At 37.9% G+C, this 14,600-nt stretch overlaps 1 protein-coding gene and 1 non-coding gene across 2 annotated transcripts; both read left to right on the plus strand.

The window, feature by feature from the left end:
* The first annotated feature begins 282 nt into the window (after positions 1-282).
* LOC121899552 (phosphatidylinositol transfer protein alpha isoform-like) lies at positions 283-14,377 on the plus strand. The gene is made up of 12 exons (XM_042415451.1): positions 283-468; positions 3,351-3,381; positions 7,505-7,650; positions 8,483-8,574; positions 8,834-8,841; positions 9,256-9,330; positions 10,879-10,962; positions 11,048-11,125; positions 11,220-11,330; positions 11,547-11,669; positions 13,270-13,329; positions 13,426-14,377. Exons 1-11 carry the CDS (start codon positions 452-454, stop codon positions 13,315-13,317), a joined length of 813 nt encoding a protein of 270 aa, XP_042271385.1. The 5' UTR covers positions 283-451; the 3' UTR covers positions 13,318-13,329; positions 13,426-14,377.
* LOC121899589 lies at positions 4,769-4,950 on the plus strand. The gene has a single exon (XR_006096772.1). It is a non-coding gene; the product is annotated as a U2 spliceosomal RNA (small nuclear RNA).
* Positions 14,378-14,600: the final 223 nt, after the last annotated feature.

Consider the following 14,600-nt stretch of genomic DNA (forward strand, 5'->3'; position numbering starts at 1 on the left):
TTCATTATAACCATGAGTATGATTATCATGATTATTATTTGACTGGTATTAGTTGCAGAAACCACAATAGTAGCAGTATTAGTAGGAGAAGAGGTACAGCAGCAAACCTATGACTTTGAAGAGTAGCAATAAAAAGCAGCAGTATTGCAGGTTGAAGGGGTATTATCATAGCTACACAGACTAATCACCACAGCAGAAAGTTCACGTCCGCATTATAATGGTTTACCAGCTGCACCTGAACGTCACATCAAGTCACCTGCCTGAAACTTAAGGTAGGTGTCTCCTCCTCTTTCGATGCCGCGCCCCTTTGCACACACACGGCATCTTCCAGGAAGAAAACCCGGAGTAAAAGGCGTCGGGCGGTGAATGAACGGCTCCTGTCAGCCTTAAAGAAGCTTTCCAGGGGTTTCCTGCCGCTCGTACACTGCTGTCTGGACGGAGCACAGTCAAAATGCTGATTAAAGAATTGTGAGTATTATAACTTTCTGAAACTGCGTTGTTTTTTTATTGGATAGGAGAGAGAGAGAGTGTGTTACTGTCGACAAGAACACTTAACTAAACCATATCAAATGTATTTAAAATTAGTGACTATTACAACCGGGAAAAAGCTACACACGGTCAAATGTAGCTATTAAGTCAGTAAGCTACAGTGTTGTGTCTCCCTGAGTGTTTCAGCACCGGCTGAACTTATGTGAGTGAGTTTGAACTCCAGGTTGGACCGATCAGAACTCCAGAGAAAGTTCAGACAATTTAAAGTGTAGTCGGTTCTTTGAAAAATACGGACATGATACAGTTTAAAGCAAATTAGGTCGTGTTGTGGTATGAGCCAGTCGACAAGTCAGTATTAGTGGACTGAGCTTTATCTTTGTATCTAAACTGACTGTTAAGGTCTTGCGGACACTGCTCGCCACCGCCTAGTCAACCTGCTGACATCAGACTGTCATTTAGGAGGAAGAGGTTCGGCCAAACAAGTTTGAAAGTAACATTTCCACTGACTTCAGTAATACTTTGAGGGATTGGTGTATGCCGAATTGAAGAATTCCTCTCAAATGTTCAGAAAACACATTGAATTACATTTCCTATGTCATGCTCATGAGTTTATAAGCAAAGCCGTGTCAAATTGGCGAATGTTTGGATAGGGTTTCGGGATTTTGATCCTGGTAAATAAAAAATGTTAATATAGGCTAAGTCAGTAAGCCAAGACAAAAAGTTTTCTGTATATAGCCCAAAATCACAAATCACAAATTTACCTCAAAGGGCTTGAATGAATGAATGAGCCAGTCTTTTCTACATTCCTGTAACTCCTGAGCCAGGACGTTTTATGACTGTCATGTCATATGCACATCATTGCTGGACCAACATCCAGCGGCTGCCTGTCATCTGACCATAGTGCAAAGTACATTAAAAGGATCGACTATGTTATGTTATGTTATGCTTAGGAGGGTCAACTCGTGACTCAAAAATATTTTATAATTTTTCTGTTGAAACCTAATTTTCTGGGACTGTTATTTCACTGTAGAGTGTCTGTAATAAAGTGAGAATGGACCCCGGTGGCCTTGTTGTAGGAAACTATCCAACAGGAACGAGTATCACTTGTGTTTAGTTTGTTCAACACATCACAGACTAAGGCTTTTGCTTCAACATAATCATTTACTGTTTAAAATACAATCAAAAATACTTAAAATAGGTAAATAGTTGGACATCATGGCTGAAACCGTGCGGTGTCTCAGTTAGTATTTGAGAGCAGGTGAACATACAGTATCTTTTTCATTAAACCAGCCGTCAAGTTCATGCCTGGAGGGCTCCTCTTCCACTCTGATCTGTTTTAATGAAATATTCAGGACCTGCTAGACTGGCAACAGGTGGCGATTAATTGGCTATCATATCATGACACGCGAGAAGGATACACAAAGAACACACCGACACACACATATGCAGGGTTTCCAATAAAAGTTATTATTTGTTTGCTGGCTGTTGCGGTCTCGATTGTAGATTTATCATTTCCTCTTCTCTATGTTCCTGTGATCATTGTGTAGGTTTGCACATCAGCAGAAGACTGTCTTGCTACTTCCCAGTGCTCATTATGTATGAACTATAAATCAGTTGAGATACATTCTCAAAGCAGAGGTCTTATTAAAGACATGGCTCATGATGATGTTATTGTGCTTTTATAGCTCCAATCCCCAAGAGAGGCGTTAGAAGTTTTATTAGGTCTCTGGTGAGCGTGTCTAAATTGCCTCTGGCAGTCACCTCTGTAGGTCAGTTAACCACAAATCACTGTTCTGCTCTCACATTTGTCTCAAAGTCAGATTTCCTCACCTTTCAAATTAAGGTGTAGGTAGAAGCACTTCTCCAACATGAAGTAAAGTTTACTTGTTGAACTACACAGTAGAGCTCCAATGATTGGTTGATCTTCAGGAAATTAATAGGCAAGTATTCTGATAATTGAATAATTGTTTTAGTCATTTTCTAAGCAAAAATGACAGTAATTCTCTGGTTCCAGCTTCTCCTATGTGAGGATTTTAATACTTTTCTGTTTTATATAATTGTAAACTCAATGTCTTTGGGTTTTGGACTGTTGGTCAGACAAAAATTTGAAGTCATTTTGGACTAATCTGCATATTTATGTAGAATGAAAAGGATTGTTAGTTGCAGCCTTACATCGTCTGTGAAACAGAATTGTATAATGTCTTGCGTGGCTCTGAAGGAGCTTTCCAAAGTAAAAAAAACAAACAAACCCTGATGATGTCATCATGGGAAATTAGCTCCAGTGTTTTTTGAGCTCGACCAGTATGAAGGACTAAAAGTCAGGATGTCTCCACCTCCACTGCTTTGACTATTGACTATTCTTTTTCACTCTGTCTCCTGTGAGTCATCCAGCTTTGCGGGAGTGCAGCACTCTTTAATATAACTAGGTAGCAAACACTGATTAGGTAGCGTATATCAACAGGAAACAAAAATAACTCAATGAAAACACTTCTCCCATTGATTCTGACCATTTAAGAACTTTTCTACTAGCACTTCTGAAGCATGTATTATTATGGTTGTTCATTTTATTGAGTCATCCAAGAGACAACCTGTCCTCTGTTTTGCACATGCCAAGCCACAACTATTGTACATAAAACAAAATGTGACTAATTAGTGAGATTATTTAAGCAGAACGGTGATGTCTGTAAGTTAGTCCTAAAGGCAAAATGTTTATGTTGACAGGGATGACTTATATATGACATCATCACTAATATCATCATCCTGTAGCTCAACAGTACAGCTGTTCATGTTGTGTTTTGAGTTTCATCGCTGACTGGGAGAATCGTGCCCTAATACCTTCTTGTGCTTTTTGTCTCTCATAGCCGAATCGTCCTGCCCGTTTCAGTGGAGGAGGTAAGGACTCATTTATTTGCTTTTCTTTATCAAGAACAGTATGTTCTGATTGACATCATTGTGATGCACGTTCAGGTTTTATCTTACATTTTTATCTGCAGTCCCTTTTTATCTGTAGGCTGTTTGGTTCTTGTCTTTGACTGCGACAATCAACAATTAAAACCAAGAATATAATCACAGACAGTTTATTATAAACACAGTTACATCACATTTGGTGAACAATTAAAGGTTTCACAAAGGTCACATCAGGACTGTTTTCTAGCGTTTCAAACAACTTTTCTGCCTGTTTGGTGTATAAAAAGTTTCAAGTCACTTTTAGTACCATTTGATGAATCTTTATTATTTTTCAGCTGCTCTCTGTGTTGCAGTATCTTCTCGTTAGTTTTCCCAGCTGGAATGCTGCTCCAGGTTGATGGTCAACATATTTCAGTTATCATCCTGCATCTGATCTTAATGCCTGTACAGATGATGACATTACTGAACAGATGGGATTTTGCACATAGTTCACTAAGTGGCTAGCACTCAGTACAGTATGTGCCCAGACATGCGTTGGTGTTAGTTAGCCACTCTCAGGACTGTCACTTTATGCTGCTGTCAGATGCCCTTGCAGTTGAAACCCTTTATTGTAGCTTCATATCAGGTCCAGAATTTATTTAGCTGTGTTTAATCTGCCATACCACCGGCTGCTTCCATATCATGGAGAAAGCAGGTTCAGCTTCTTTACCTTTCCCCCTCTTAGGATTTGTGCGAGGAGAGCCATCAGTGTTTCTCTAACCTACCGCTCTGCGCCTGTGTGTGAACCCTTTCGTCTCCTTACCTAACAGCCACTGACTCATTCTATGGTTTAATCCAAATATTCCATACAACACTACAACACTGCACTCTTTGTTTTTTCCGTTGCTTAACAGAAAGCCATATAATCACTGTTTCCTGTATGACTGGCTTTTCCTCTGATCCCTCGGATTCCTGCGTTAGTTGAGTAACAAGTGTGACAATTATAACAATTCGAGCTGGAGCAAATCGGGCTGAAATTTGGTGGGCTCTGCTGTAGTCACAGTGTTTGGAAACTTAAAAAATGCATTCCATCTGGGTCAAAAGTAGTATAAGTGTTTACTCAGTATTGGATTTCTATTACTTTTAGTTTAAAAACTATGGAAATGTAGTTTTGCATAGAGACAAACTTTTCCTTCTGTTAACTGATAAGTTGGTCAACAGAAAATGAATCAGCAACAATTTAAATTATTAGTTAATCGCTTAAATCATATTTTTGTCTGTAGTATTTTAGGCAAAAATGACAAAAAAACACTGGTTATAGCCTCTCAAATGTTTAAAAATATCATCTTGGGCTCTTTGAACAATATTTTCTGACATTTTATAGACTAAATCGACCAAATTTCTGCCTTTTGGCTAAGATCAAATGTAGTATCTGTTCTTTTTAATTAGATTTTTAGTCATTGAGCCGATAATACCCTGAGATCTTCAGGGTTATTTTCTCAGACTTTAAAAAGCTCCCTCTTGAGCTACAGAAGACATTATACAGCTGTTTTCACAGGTTGAGTAGTACTCCACATGATGAATTAACTGAACTTGACATGTAAAATCAGTGGTGTGCTCCTTCAATAAAGAAAATAATCACCATATTGATAGATAATGAAAGTGGTTGTTAGTTGAAACCCTTTCAGACTATGTAATAATATCACATAATTTAAATACAAATAGGTATTCAGTTACTGTGCAGCTCTGTACGGAGAAGTTGGTGAATTTTTTCCCCTAAAATTACTGTTTGCATCAGCTTTCAGTAACTTTTTAACTGAATATAACTGAATGACCTGAATTGATTTTTTTCAGAACCACCAACGCTGATGAAAAGCAACTTACAGATAACTTTTGTCACCAGGTTTGATGGCTTCAAACAAGTTTAGACATGAAAACAGGTAGACAACGATGGCGTTGCCTGGAGCACTTAAAACCATTCTGACGGTTATTCACATGTGATCAAAATGTAGCTTGAGACTTTAACCCGGTGATTCTTGTTGTCATAAAACAATAAAACGTTAATTCGCAGCCCACACCTTGTTTCTGTCAAGGATTAGCATGATGTGAACCAGCAGATCTACTTTACAGCAGATCTACTTTACTGACAAACTTGAATAACTGAGCACTTTGCCTCAACATATTGTTTTGTCCCGATATTTATTACAACCTCTATTCAGGTTCAGCCTGTTTGTTGTTTGCAGCTGAATGTTGAGTTCCTGTCCCTGAGCTGCTCATAAAGGCCTGTATTTCATCTGACAGGCCTCGACAATGACAAAACACACTGGTTCTACATGGCAAGTCACATTCCCAAGTTCCCACTCACAGTAGCATGGCGGAGCATCTACAGCTACCAAAATAGGTCACTAGCTTGTAACAGCACTCTGTCTCCGGGGAGAAGAGGGCTTGGCTTGATTCAAATACAAGACTTCTGTCCTGCTAAACTATAAACAACAGCTGATATGTAACGCTGGTCTCACCAACTGTCACACGAATCCCCAAACATTTAATAATCCTACAGATCTGGCAAACATACAGGTATTCCCCCACCAATAGAAGCCTCAGTGGACCAGAATGTAAAGCAACCAGCTGTTATAGAAACAGGGTTTCAAGCAGTGTACAGTTTTCTGTGTGTGTGTGTGTGTGTGTGTGTGTGTTAAGTAGGGTTGTGTGGGTCTGGCAGAGCTGACGGCCCCAGTGACGTGAGTCACTCTTTCCAGTGTCACAACACTTCTGCCTGACTCAGGGAGGGTTTGAACTACAGGGGTTGTAGAGGGAAGAAGAGAGTGGAGAGGAAGTGCTGGCGGAAAAAGTTGAGAAAAGGCTTACTCTGCTGGTTTTCCCATGTTGAAGTCTGTGTCTGGGATACCAAAAGGGAAATGGTTAACTCACGGTCATTTATAAATGCTTAACTGAGGTCATGTTAGAAGGATTTTCAATGGGGGTCTATGAACTTGTCTTTCCGCTCTCTGGAGACTCTCTTGGATATAACAGAAAAAATATATAAAATACGTTAAAAAAAAAAAAGAGTTATATAATAGTGTAACAACACTATGGTATTGTTTTCCAGAATGCCTGTGCACCAAGGTGAAACATGCAACACAGAAATTGTTTGGGACGAAATCCTCTAAATCCTATTTTTTAAAGATTGAGCTGCCCAGTGTGCTACAGCCATTAGCCGCTACTTAGCCAGAATCGAATGTAGAAACTAGCAAAGTTTTTTTTAAGAAACAGTCACCTTTAGCTTAGTTAAGTATGGCATTCATTCACTGTGATTAAAATAACTTTAATCCATCTCTCAAATATGGAAAAGAGAAAAAAAACAGTTTCTATCCAAACATGCCACACATAAAGAAGAGTCTTCTGATATTCTTTCCAACCAGTAGATGTTCTTCACAGAGGACATTTTAACTTATCACTGGATAACTTAAAGCTGCATTAATAGATTGTTGTAGCCATTTGGGGGCAGCAGAACAAGATGTAAACAAACATTGACATTGCTATTTAATGTTGTTAGAGAATATTAGAAAACTTCCTATTTACACATCCAGCAGATACTGAGCAACATTAGCATTTATTTGGAGTTGTGTTTCTGTTTACCTGATGAATATAAGTCCAATATTCACTCTCCTTTTTAGCTCTGTTTTGGGCTCCACCAACTCTAGAGGAAACAAATCTGTCTCTTCAGCTGCTAAATTCTCCATTATGTTAACCAGCTAGTTGCTAACTTTGTCTCCATTTGGTACTGAACAGGTAGTGTACAGTTGGTTTATCATTTTTGCTAACCGAACCAAAACGGTAAACCTGCGGGCCAAAACAATAAGCTGAAAGACGTTAAAATGCTCTGTAGAGCTGAGGAGAACTGCAGACCGGGATGATAGTTGAGCAACCCCTTTCTCATCACACAGTCATTTGATTCTATGTTAATCTAAAAATATTGATAGGTGCAGCTTTAATTTCATGAATCTAACCTAATGTTATTAGCTCCACCTGTGTTTTTCCTGCTATGACATGTCAAAATGTCTGCTGTTGAAAAGCTGTTGTGTATCTCTGTACACAACAATAACCATCCTCTCTTTTTTCCCTGCAGTACCAAGTGGGTCAGCTGTACGCAGTAGCAGAGGCCAGTAAGAGCGAGACGGGTGGAGGAGAAGGTGTGGAGGTGTTGGTCAATGAGCCCTATGAGAAGGATACAGAGAAGGGACAGTACACCCACAAGATCTACCACCTGCAGAGGTACGCAGCTCAGCACTGCACGCCTCACAATACATAGGACATAGTATGAATACACAGAAATTATTTGATAAAATGATTATAAGTTATAATTAATGGCTTCGTTGATGATTAAGAAATAATTTACTATTGCTTAATATGAGTTATAATAGTAATTAAAAACAACTCAGGGGTTGTCAGGTTGTGAAAAAACTGGTGTTTATTCTCTTTCGGCATGACAGTTGTCTTCATTAACTCTTTAATTCAACAGGAAGATTACTGAAAATTACTAAAATCAAACAACATATCTAATCTAAATTAGGTATTCAATAGAAATCCAATACTCAGGGACAATATGATTTTCTTATATAATTTTTTTTCTCCGTATTTAATCCTGTTCAGGGTCCTGGAATTGGAAAATTTTCTACACTTTTTTTCATGCCCCACAAAAATGTCAGTAATTAATTTTCTGGAGAGTGGACAAGCCTTGGAAACAGTTTCAGATTTGCAGAGGCCCAAAAACTGTCCGTTAAAACCAAGGATCATTTTTATTTTAAAAAGATATTCATGCATAATGTAGTTTGGGGGAATCTAATTAAATGTTTTCAAGTTGACAGATTCAGACAGAGACACAGAAAAACAAAATAACCCAAATGTAAATATGTCAGCATTATCTATCTAATGCTGAAACAAAAAAAGGAACAAGGAAAACTATAAAAACAGTCCTCTGTTTTGCTATCGATCTATTCCTACTCTGTTTTATGTTTCTGTGAGTGTGAATCCATAAAGCAACAATAATTGGTGTTTTGTGACTGTGCATACTCATGTAACCACATCATTGTCTGTCTCTCTGCAGTAAAGTGCCACGTGTTATCAGTGTATTGGCTCCAAAAGGTTCTCTCGAGGTTCACGAGAAGGCCTGGAATGCATATCCTTACTGTCGAACCAGTGAGTCCCACCGCATACGCGAAACACCACAATGCATAATTTAACGCTGCATACACGTGAGCAACCCATTGTCAGTCAGTGCCTTGTGGTTCTATTGTGCCAGCTGTTTAGTGACAATGCACAGTTACAGTGTATATTTTAGAATTTCACTAATGAAAAGCTTGATGCTTGAAATCTGTGTATGATCTAAAACCTTGTCTCTTCTTCTCTTTCTGATCCATCCTCCTCCCATCACTGTCCACCTTTCCTTCTGATGCAGTTCTTACAGTAAGTATTTTTTCATTTTAGGTTCCAAATAAAAGTAACAATAAAGTTTAACTTTCTGCAAATGTTTTGAGTTTAACTTTAACCATGGGACTATTTTTATCCGCTATAGTAATGGAAGTGAAACTGTTCAACTTAACACAGTGAAAGATGAGATGGTAACCATGTTAGATGAAAGGAGACACTGCAATGATGAGCTTCACTTCACACAGTAGCTGTTCTCTGTGTGTGTGTGTGTGTGTGTGCGTGTGTGTGTGTGTGTGTGCACGATGGGCACACATACATGTGCTAATGCTCACGTGCAGACATTAATGCACAATGCCTCTTCACACTGTAATGCAATCACTTTGTGTGTGGACATGCGCAGCAGGTATGATTGCTGACTGACCCTATTGTGTATCTCTCCCATGTTTACAGAATGAATACATGAAAGACGACTTCATGATTAAGATCGAGACGTGGCACAAGCCCGATATGGGGGATCAGGACAATGTAAGTCATGTGATCTGGCTATAGTATTAACAGTACTAACATATATTACTCACCATCTCATTAACAGACAGATTGAGCATCATTGAAGCACATCTTGATGTTATACTCACTGCCTAAATAGCTACATGTAGAAAGTGGTTGCCGTATTCTCTCACCTATAATGGCCTTACAGCATTAGTTAAGGCACCAATCTGTCTTCTCTGTGCTCATTTAAAATCAGATTTTTAAGGGGCAGACGTACAAGCATGATTTGTGACATCACTAATAGTTTGGAAGGCAACCCTGGTCGAGTATTCAACTTACACAAGTGTGTCAACTTGAAGCCTTCAGTGCACACTGAGAATGAACTTTACAGTGTAGTAGGAGACATCTTGTGTCCTACTGTACTTCTGAAATGAAAGATATTTGCATATTCATAGATAGATTTTTAGAATATTTAATGAGACAGAAGGGATAGATTCAATTTCTATGATTTTAAAGGATTTTAATTCTTTTTTTTGTGAAAAAACTATATCAGACACACATTATTCTTCCTAGCAGAGTATCGTTGTATGTCTAGAGGGGATCTTTAAGCAAAGACATTACAGGTATAGTTACATATATAATTGAAGTTGGTATGAAGAATAAACATTTTGTTAAATGAACGTTATTGAATGTACTGTTCTGTTGTACTGCTGTGCTTACAGAAATGATAGAACTAATGCAAATAAACCATTAATAGTATCATAAAACAGTTATAACTTAAATTAGCGGTTGTCTTAAGAGGTCTTAATTTTTAAGTCATATTCTGTGTCAAATGCTAATTTGTGCAATACTTAAGTTCATGACCAAATACCTGCAAGATTAATGACATTCTGAACAACCTATGCTGTACTTTGTGCTTAGTACTAATTAGCGAATGTTAGCATGCTAAGATGGTGACCATGTTAGCATGCTGACGTTAGCATTTAGGACAAAGCAACACTGTGCCTAAGTACAACCTCACAGAGCAGCTAGCATGGCTTAATCTTTTTAGAAGGTTGGCACCCTGCTATTCTCAAGCTTTCAATGTGAACTGAACGAATCTTAAACTACTATCAAAATTTTAGATTTTGGTCAACAGTCTTTTGGTGTGCTACCCCATGTTATTATCAAGTGTCTGACAAAAGGTCATTGTAGTTGAGAAATGACAGATATTTTTGGTGAACTTTTAGCAAGCCTTTTGCCTTACTAGTGCAAGCCCTCTGGAAGAAATTTGGGACAAAATTCACAATCCTTGTGTCTAAAATACATTCCAAAGTTCGTCTGAAGCTAATGTGATGAAATTCACTCTTTTTTGTTTGCTGGGACTTTTGTGCTAGTATGACTGTGCAGCAAGAATCTTAGAGACTGGATAACATCACTCCATTAATCACTAATATAGATATATATTAAAGCCCATTATCCTGCACTGGTCAAACCCTAAGTTTTGTTAAGTTGTATGTATAAACATGAAATCAGATATGTCTTACCTGCCTTTACCAAGGAACTGACCTAATGTGATGATCTGATTTAATTGTCTTGCTACAGGTACATGGACTAGACAAAAGCACATGGGACAAAACTGAGATTGTTGACATTGACATTGCTGACAGAAGTTGCATTAGTGCAAAGGTAAGAGCAACAATTCTACATGATTGAAAAGGTTTTACAATCTGCTTGTAATTGCTCAGAGTCACAACCTTTCTTTGTTCTGTAGGACTACAAGCCAGAACAAGACCCAGCCATCTTTAAGTCAGAGAAGACGGGTAGAGGGCCTCTGGGACCTGACTGGAAGGTACTACACCTATTATATATAATTTCATATTTAGAGTTCAAGGGCCTGGAAACGCTGTGTTTTTAATGTTATCTGTGCATCCATGTGTTTGCAGAAAGAACTTGCCAACAACCCCAACTGCCCACACATGTGTGCCTATAAGCTAGTCACAGTCAAATTCAAGTGGAGGGGACTACAGAACAAGACGGAGGGCCTCATTCAAAAGGTATGAAATTGTTGTTGGTTGTCAAGGAGAAAATATGGGTTTTGATATATATTGCCATCTGGTGGCCAATGTATGAATTGCGCCCAATCTTGCTTTGAGTTAAGATACCACACCATACTACAGATGACTTTTATATTTTTCCCTGTAACTATTGTCTAATCTCTCCTCTCCCAATGTTTCACTGTTGTATCCTCACACACCCTTCGCTCTGTTCAGGTGGAGAAGCGTTTGTTCACCCACTTCCACAGACAGCTGTTCTGCTGGATCGATAAGTGGATCGATCTGTCGATGGATGACATACGACGTATGGAGGAAGAGACAAAGAAGGAGCTGGATGAGGTGACTGAGCTCAGTATTTTACTGAACACTGCACCACTGTTACTGCAATGTAAAACATTCAATGAAATACAGAACATTTACTTTAACAAGTTCAACTCTGTAATTTCAGATTTCAAAGAGCTTAATGACCTCTTGAAATTAAAAATCCTCCTAGGAGGAGACAGGGCATATCTTGCCCAATATATATCGACATGCCACAACCTGAGGAACAGTGAATGGCCTAGACATACACAAACACACACACACACACACACACACACACACACACACACACAGGATATACTATATATATAATATATATCAATCTTAATGTTGTGTTAATGTTATTTTGTTTAATTGATTCTTGAAAAAATATCTTAGTTAAACCTGTTTATTATATCACTTCCTATGTCATTTGTCTATGGCAGCATATAACTGCCACCATGACAAAAAAATCACCCAGTTTCTTGTGAAAAAAATGAAAATTTTCTCGTTTTAAGATAATTTTATAATTATATAGTTTTCTCATTACTAAATACCAAATTATTCAGTTTTAACTAAGAACCCTAACCCTATTACATGATGTATTGGTATGTTGATTTAACAATATAATACACTGTAGTCTAGATCAGTCATATAACATGATTGATATAACATGTGACAGGATATTTTCATGCAGTATAGCTATGGGCAGATTTTGTGCTTTGTGTGCTTATGAGTGATTATTGTGTGTGGATTTGGTGTCAGATTAGATCAATCATTGTCAACGACTTTACAGCTACAGCTCTGTATCGGTCTGTGCAGTGTTGGCTGCTGGACAGCAGATGTTATCTGACAAGAATGGACATCTATTATCCTTCTGCCACTCCTCCCTGACAGCGTGAGCACAAAGCTCAAGACCAGATGACTTGACATTAGGAAGGATGGTGCACTTTATTGTGCCTTCAGTTCACAGCATCTCCCTCTCTCTCGTCAGCACCAAAGCCCAAAATCCCACCCTCTGTCTTATCAACAGTGATCACAAACTGCACATCTCTGAAGCTATATAGGATTATATATATCTTTATAAAGTATTGACTGCTAATTACCACTTCTCCACCACCATCCTGGCCGGAGCAGAGACCAAACACTGTTACAATCCCACAAGTTTTACTCATAACTTTTAATCTGGACAAAAACATATGTATCATTAGTAAATGCTCTAAAAATTAAAAGTTAAATTAAAAAAGTATATGAGATGAGATGATTGTGCGTCTATATGTGCTAGATGTGATACACTGGCAACCTTTGTATGTCGTTACAATGAGAAATGTTTCAACAACATGCATTGCTAATAACGGTATAATAATTTATATATCAAAACAAAATATTTTATAGCGAGAAAAAACGTAAAAATGTATTGTCATTTTGTGAAAAGGGCCACGTGAAAACATGAATTGTCCTGTGATAACCAGACGCTGAGGAAATAAACAGTATTTTGTTTTGGTGGCAGCAATACGCTGCTGTAGTCTCAACAGTTTTTCACATCAATGTTTTGCCCCCAACAGCAGTACTTGTGCTGAGTAAAAGAATTAGGTATTTTTGTACACTTCTTAATAATGTGTTTCTTTCCATGTCATAGATGAGGAAGAATGAAGAAGTTAAAGGCATGGGAGTTGAAGACAACTGACCGGCTAACCCAGTGAGTATTAACTGTTATTTTGGTGAGATTAAAATTCATAGTTTGACCAAGATGAATCAGTCATATTTATAAAACTTGTTCTATTTTCCTCTTCAGATCACTCTCTGATACAGAAGGACTCCTTGGAAACTGGACCTAGAACAACTTGAACGGCATAAACAAGAATACAACAGTTACACCCCAATGAAATATGCTCTTAATAAGAGCTTATAATTGTAAAGCAATTTTGTGCATTTATGCACTACAATTAAATACGTAAACAACAGCAGCAAGAGACAAGTTTACAAGACTGGGAATTAGTTTTGAAGATGAAGCATTCTTGCTTATGCCTGTTGGGTCTTCTTCAATTTAAAACTGAAGGGAAAAGCAACATTTCTGTATTTTCCAGTTGTCAGTGATTTATTGTGTTTACTTACTTACCAGCACAAGTCAAATTATCCACCAGTCTTCTGTCTGCAGAAACTCCAGAGTTACCAGAATCTTCAAATGTCTTTTTATAATTAAAATAAAGTAGGCTACAGTACTTTTGAGAAAATTCAGTTGGTTTCCTCTCTCAAAGAGCTCTTACTGCTATTTTTTTTCTTTTCAATATTGGAAATCCTCCACCCACCTGTGCATAAGATTTCCTGATGTAATTTGATTTATCATGACATGGTGGCTGGAGGCATTACAATGAAAATACGGCTTATGGTTGATTTCCTTTATGATTTTCAGAGTAGTGTGGTAATCCCGGTCTGACTGCACCTGCTTTTAGCCAGGTGGTCGGTTTAACTTTAGACAACGATGCCAGCCGCTGTTTTGTTTTTGTTTTTTTTCTAAAAATTATAGCTTTGGGTTGAGGTTTTGAGTGTTGGTGATGATAATATCTTATGTAAGAAGAACCTGACCTCTGAACAGATTTCAAAATGATTGACACACAAAGCAGCTCTGTCTTGATAACTGTTCAAAAGTCACTGTACGTCTTGTTCTGTGTTGAATGAAATAACCTGGATTTTAATGTAACTAGTCTTGTAATTGTGTATATTAAAGACAATTTATTTGTTCCTTGTTTCCTTGTACATTTGTACATTGTACCTCTGTTGGAAAAATATGTGTATGTTTGCAAGCACATATCCCTTTCACCTATAGTTCTCTTGATTACACTACAGATTGAAAAAGACCACAGTCAAGAGAATGATTGTGAGGTTCAGCTACAAATTCTCAAATCACTTAAACTGGTCTTTTTCTAGTAATGGTGTCACTGGCCTCACAAGTGAGTTCATATGGTTCCA

This window comes from Thunnus maccoyii, chromosome 6 (genome assembly GCF_910596095.1).
Source record: "Thunnus maccoyii chromosome 6, fThuMac1.1, whole genome shotgun sequence".
NCBI classification, from domain to species: domain Eukaryota; kingdom Metazoa; phylum Chordata; class Actinopteri; order Scombriformes; family Scombridae; genus Thunnus; species Thunnus maccoyii.

Excerpts from the sequence above, each read along its gene's own strand:
- LOC121899552 (XM_042415451.1), top strand. Across the intron at positions 3,382-7,504 it reads TGCCCGTTTCAGTGGAGGAG|TACCAAGTGGGTCAGCTGTA; the intron begins GTAAGGACTCAT and ends TTTTCCCTGCAG. Across the intron at positions 7,651-8,482 it reads AAGATCTACCACCTGCAGAG|TAAAGTGCCACGTGTTATCA; the intron begins GTACGCAGCTCA and ends GTCTCTCTGCAG.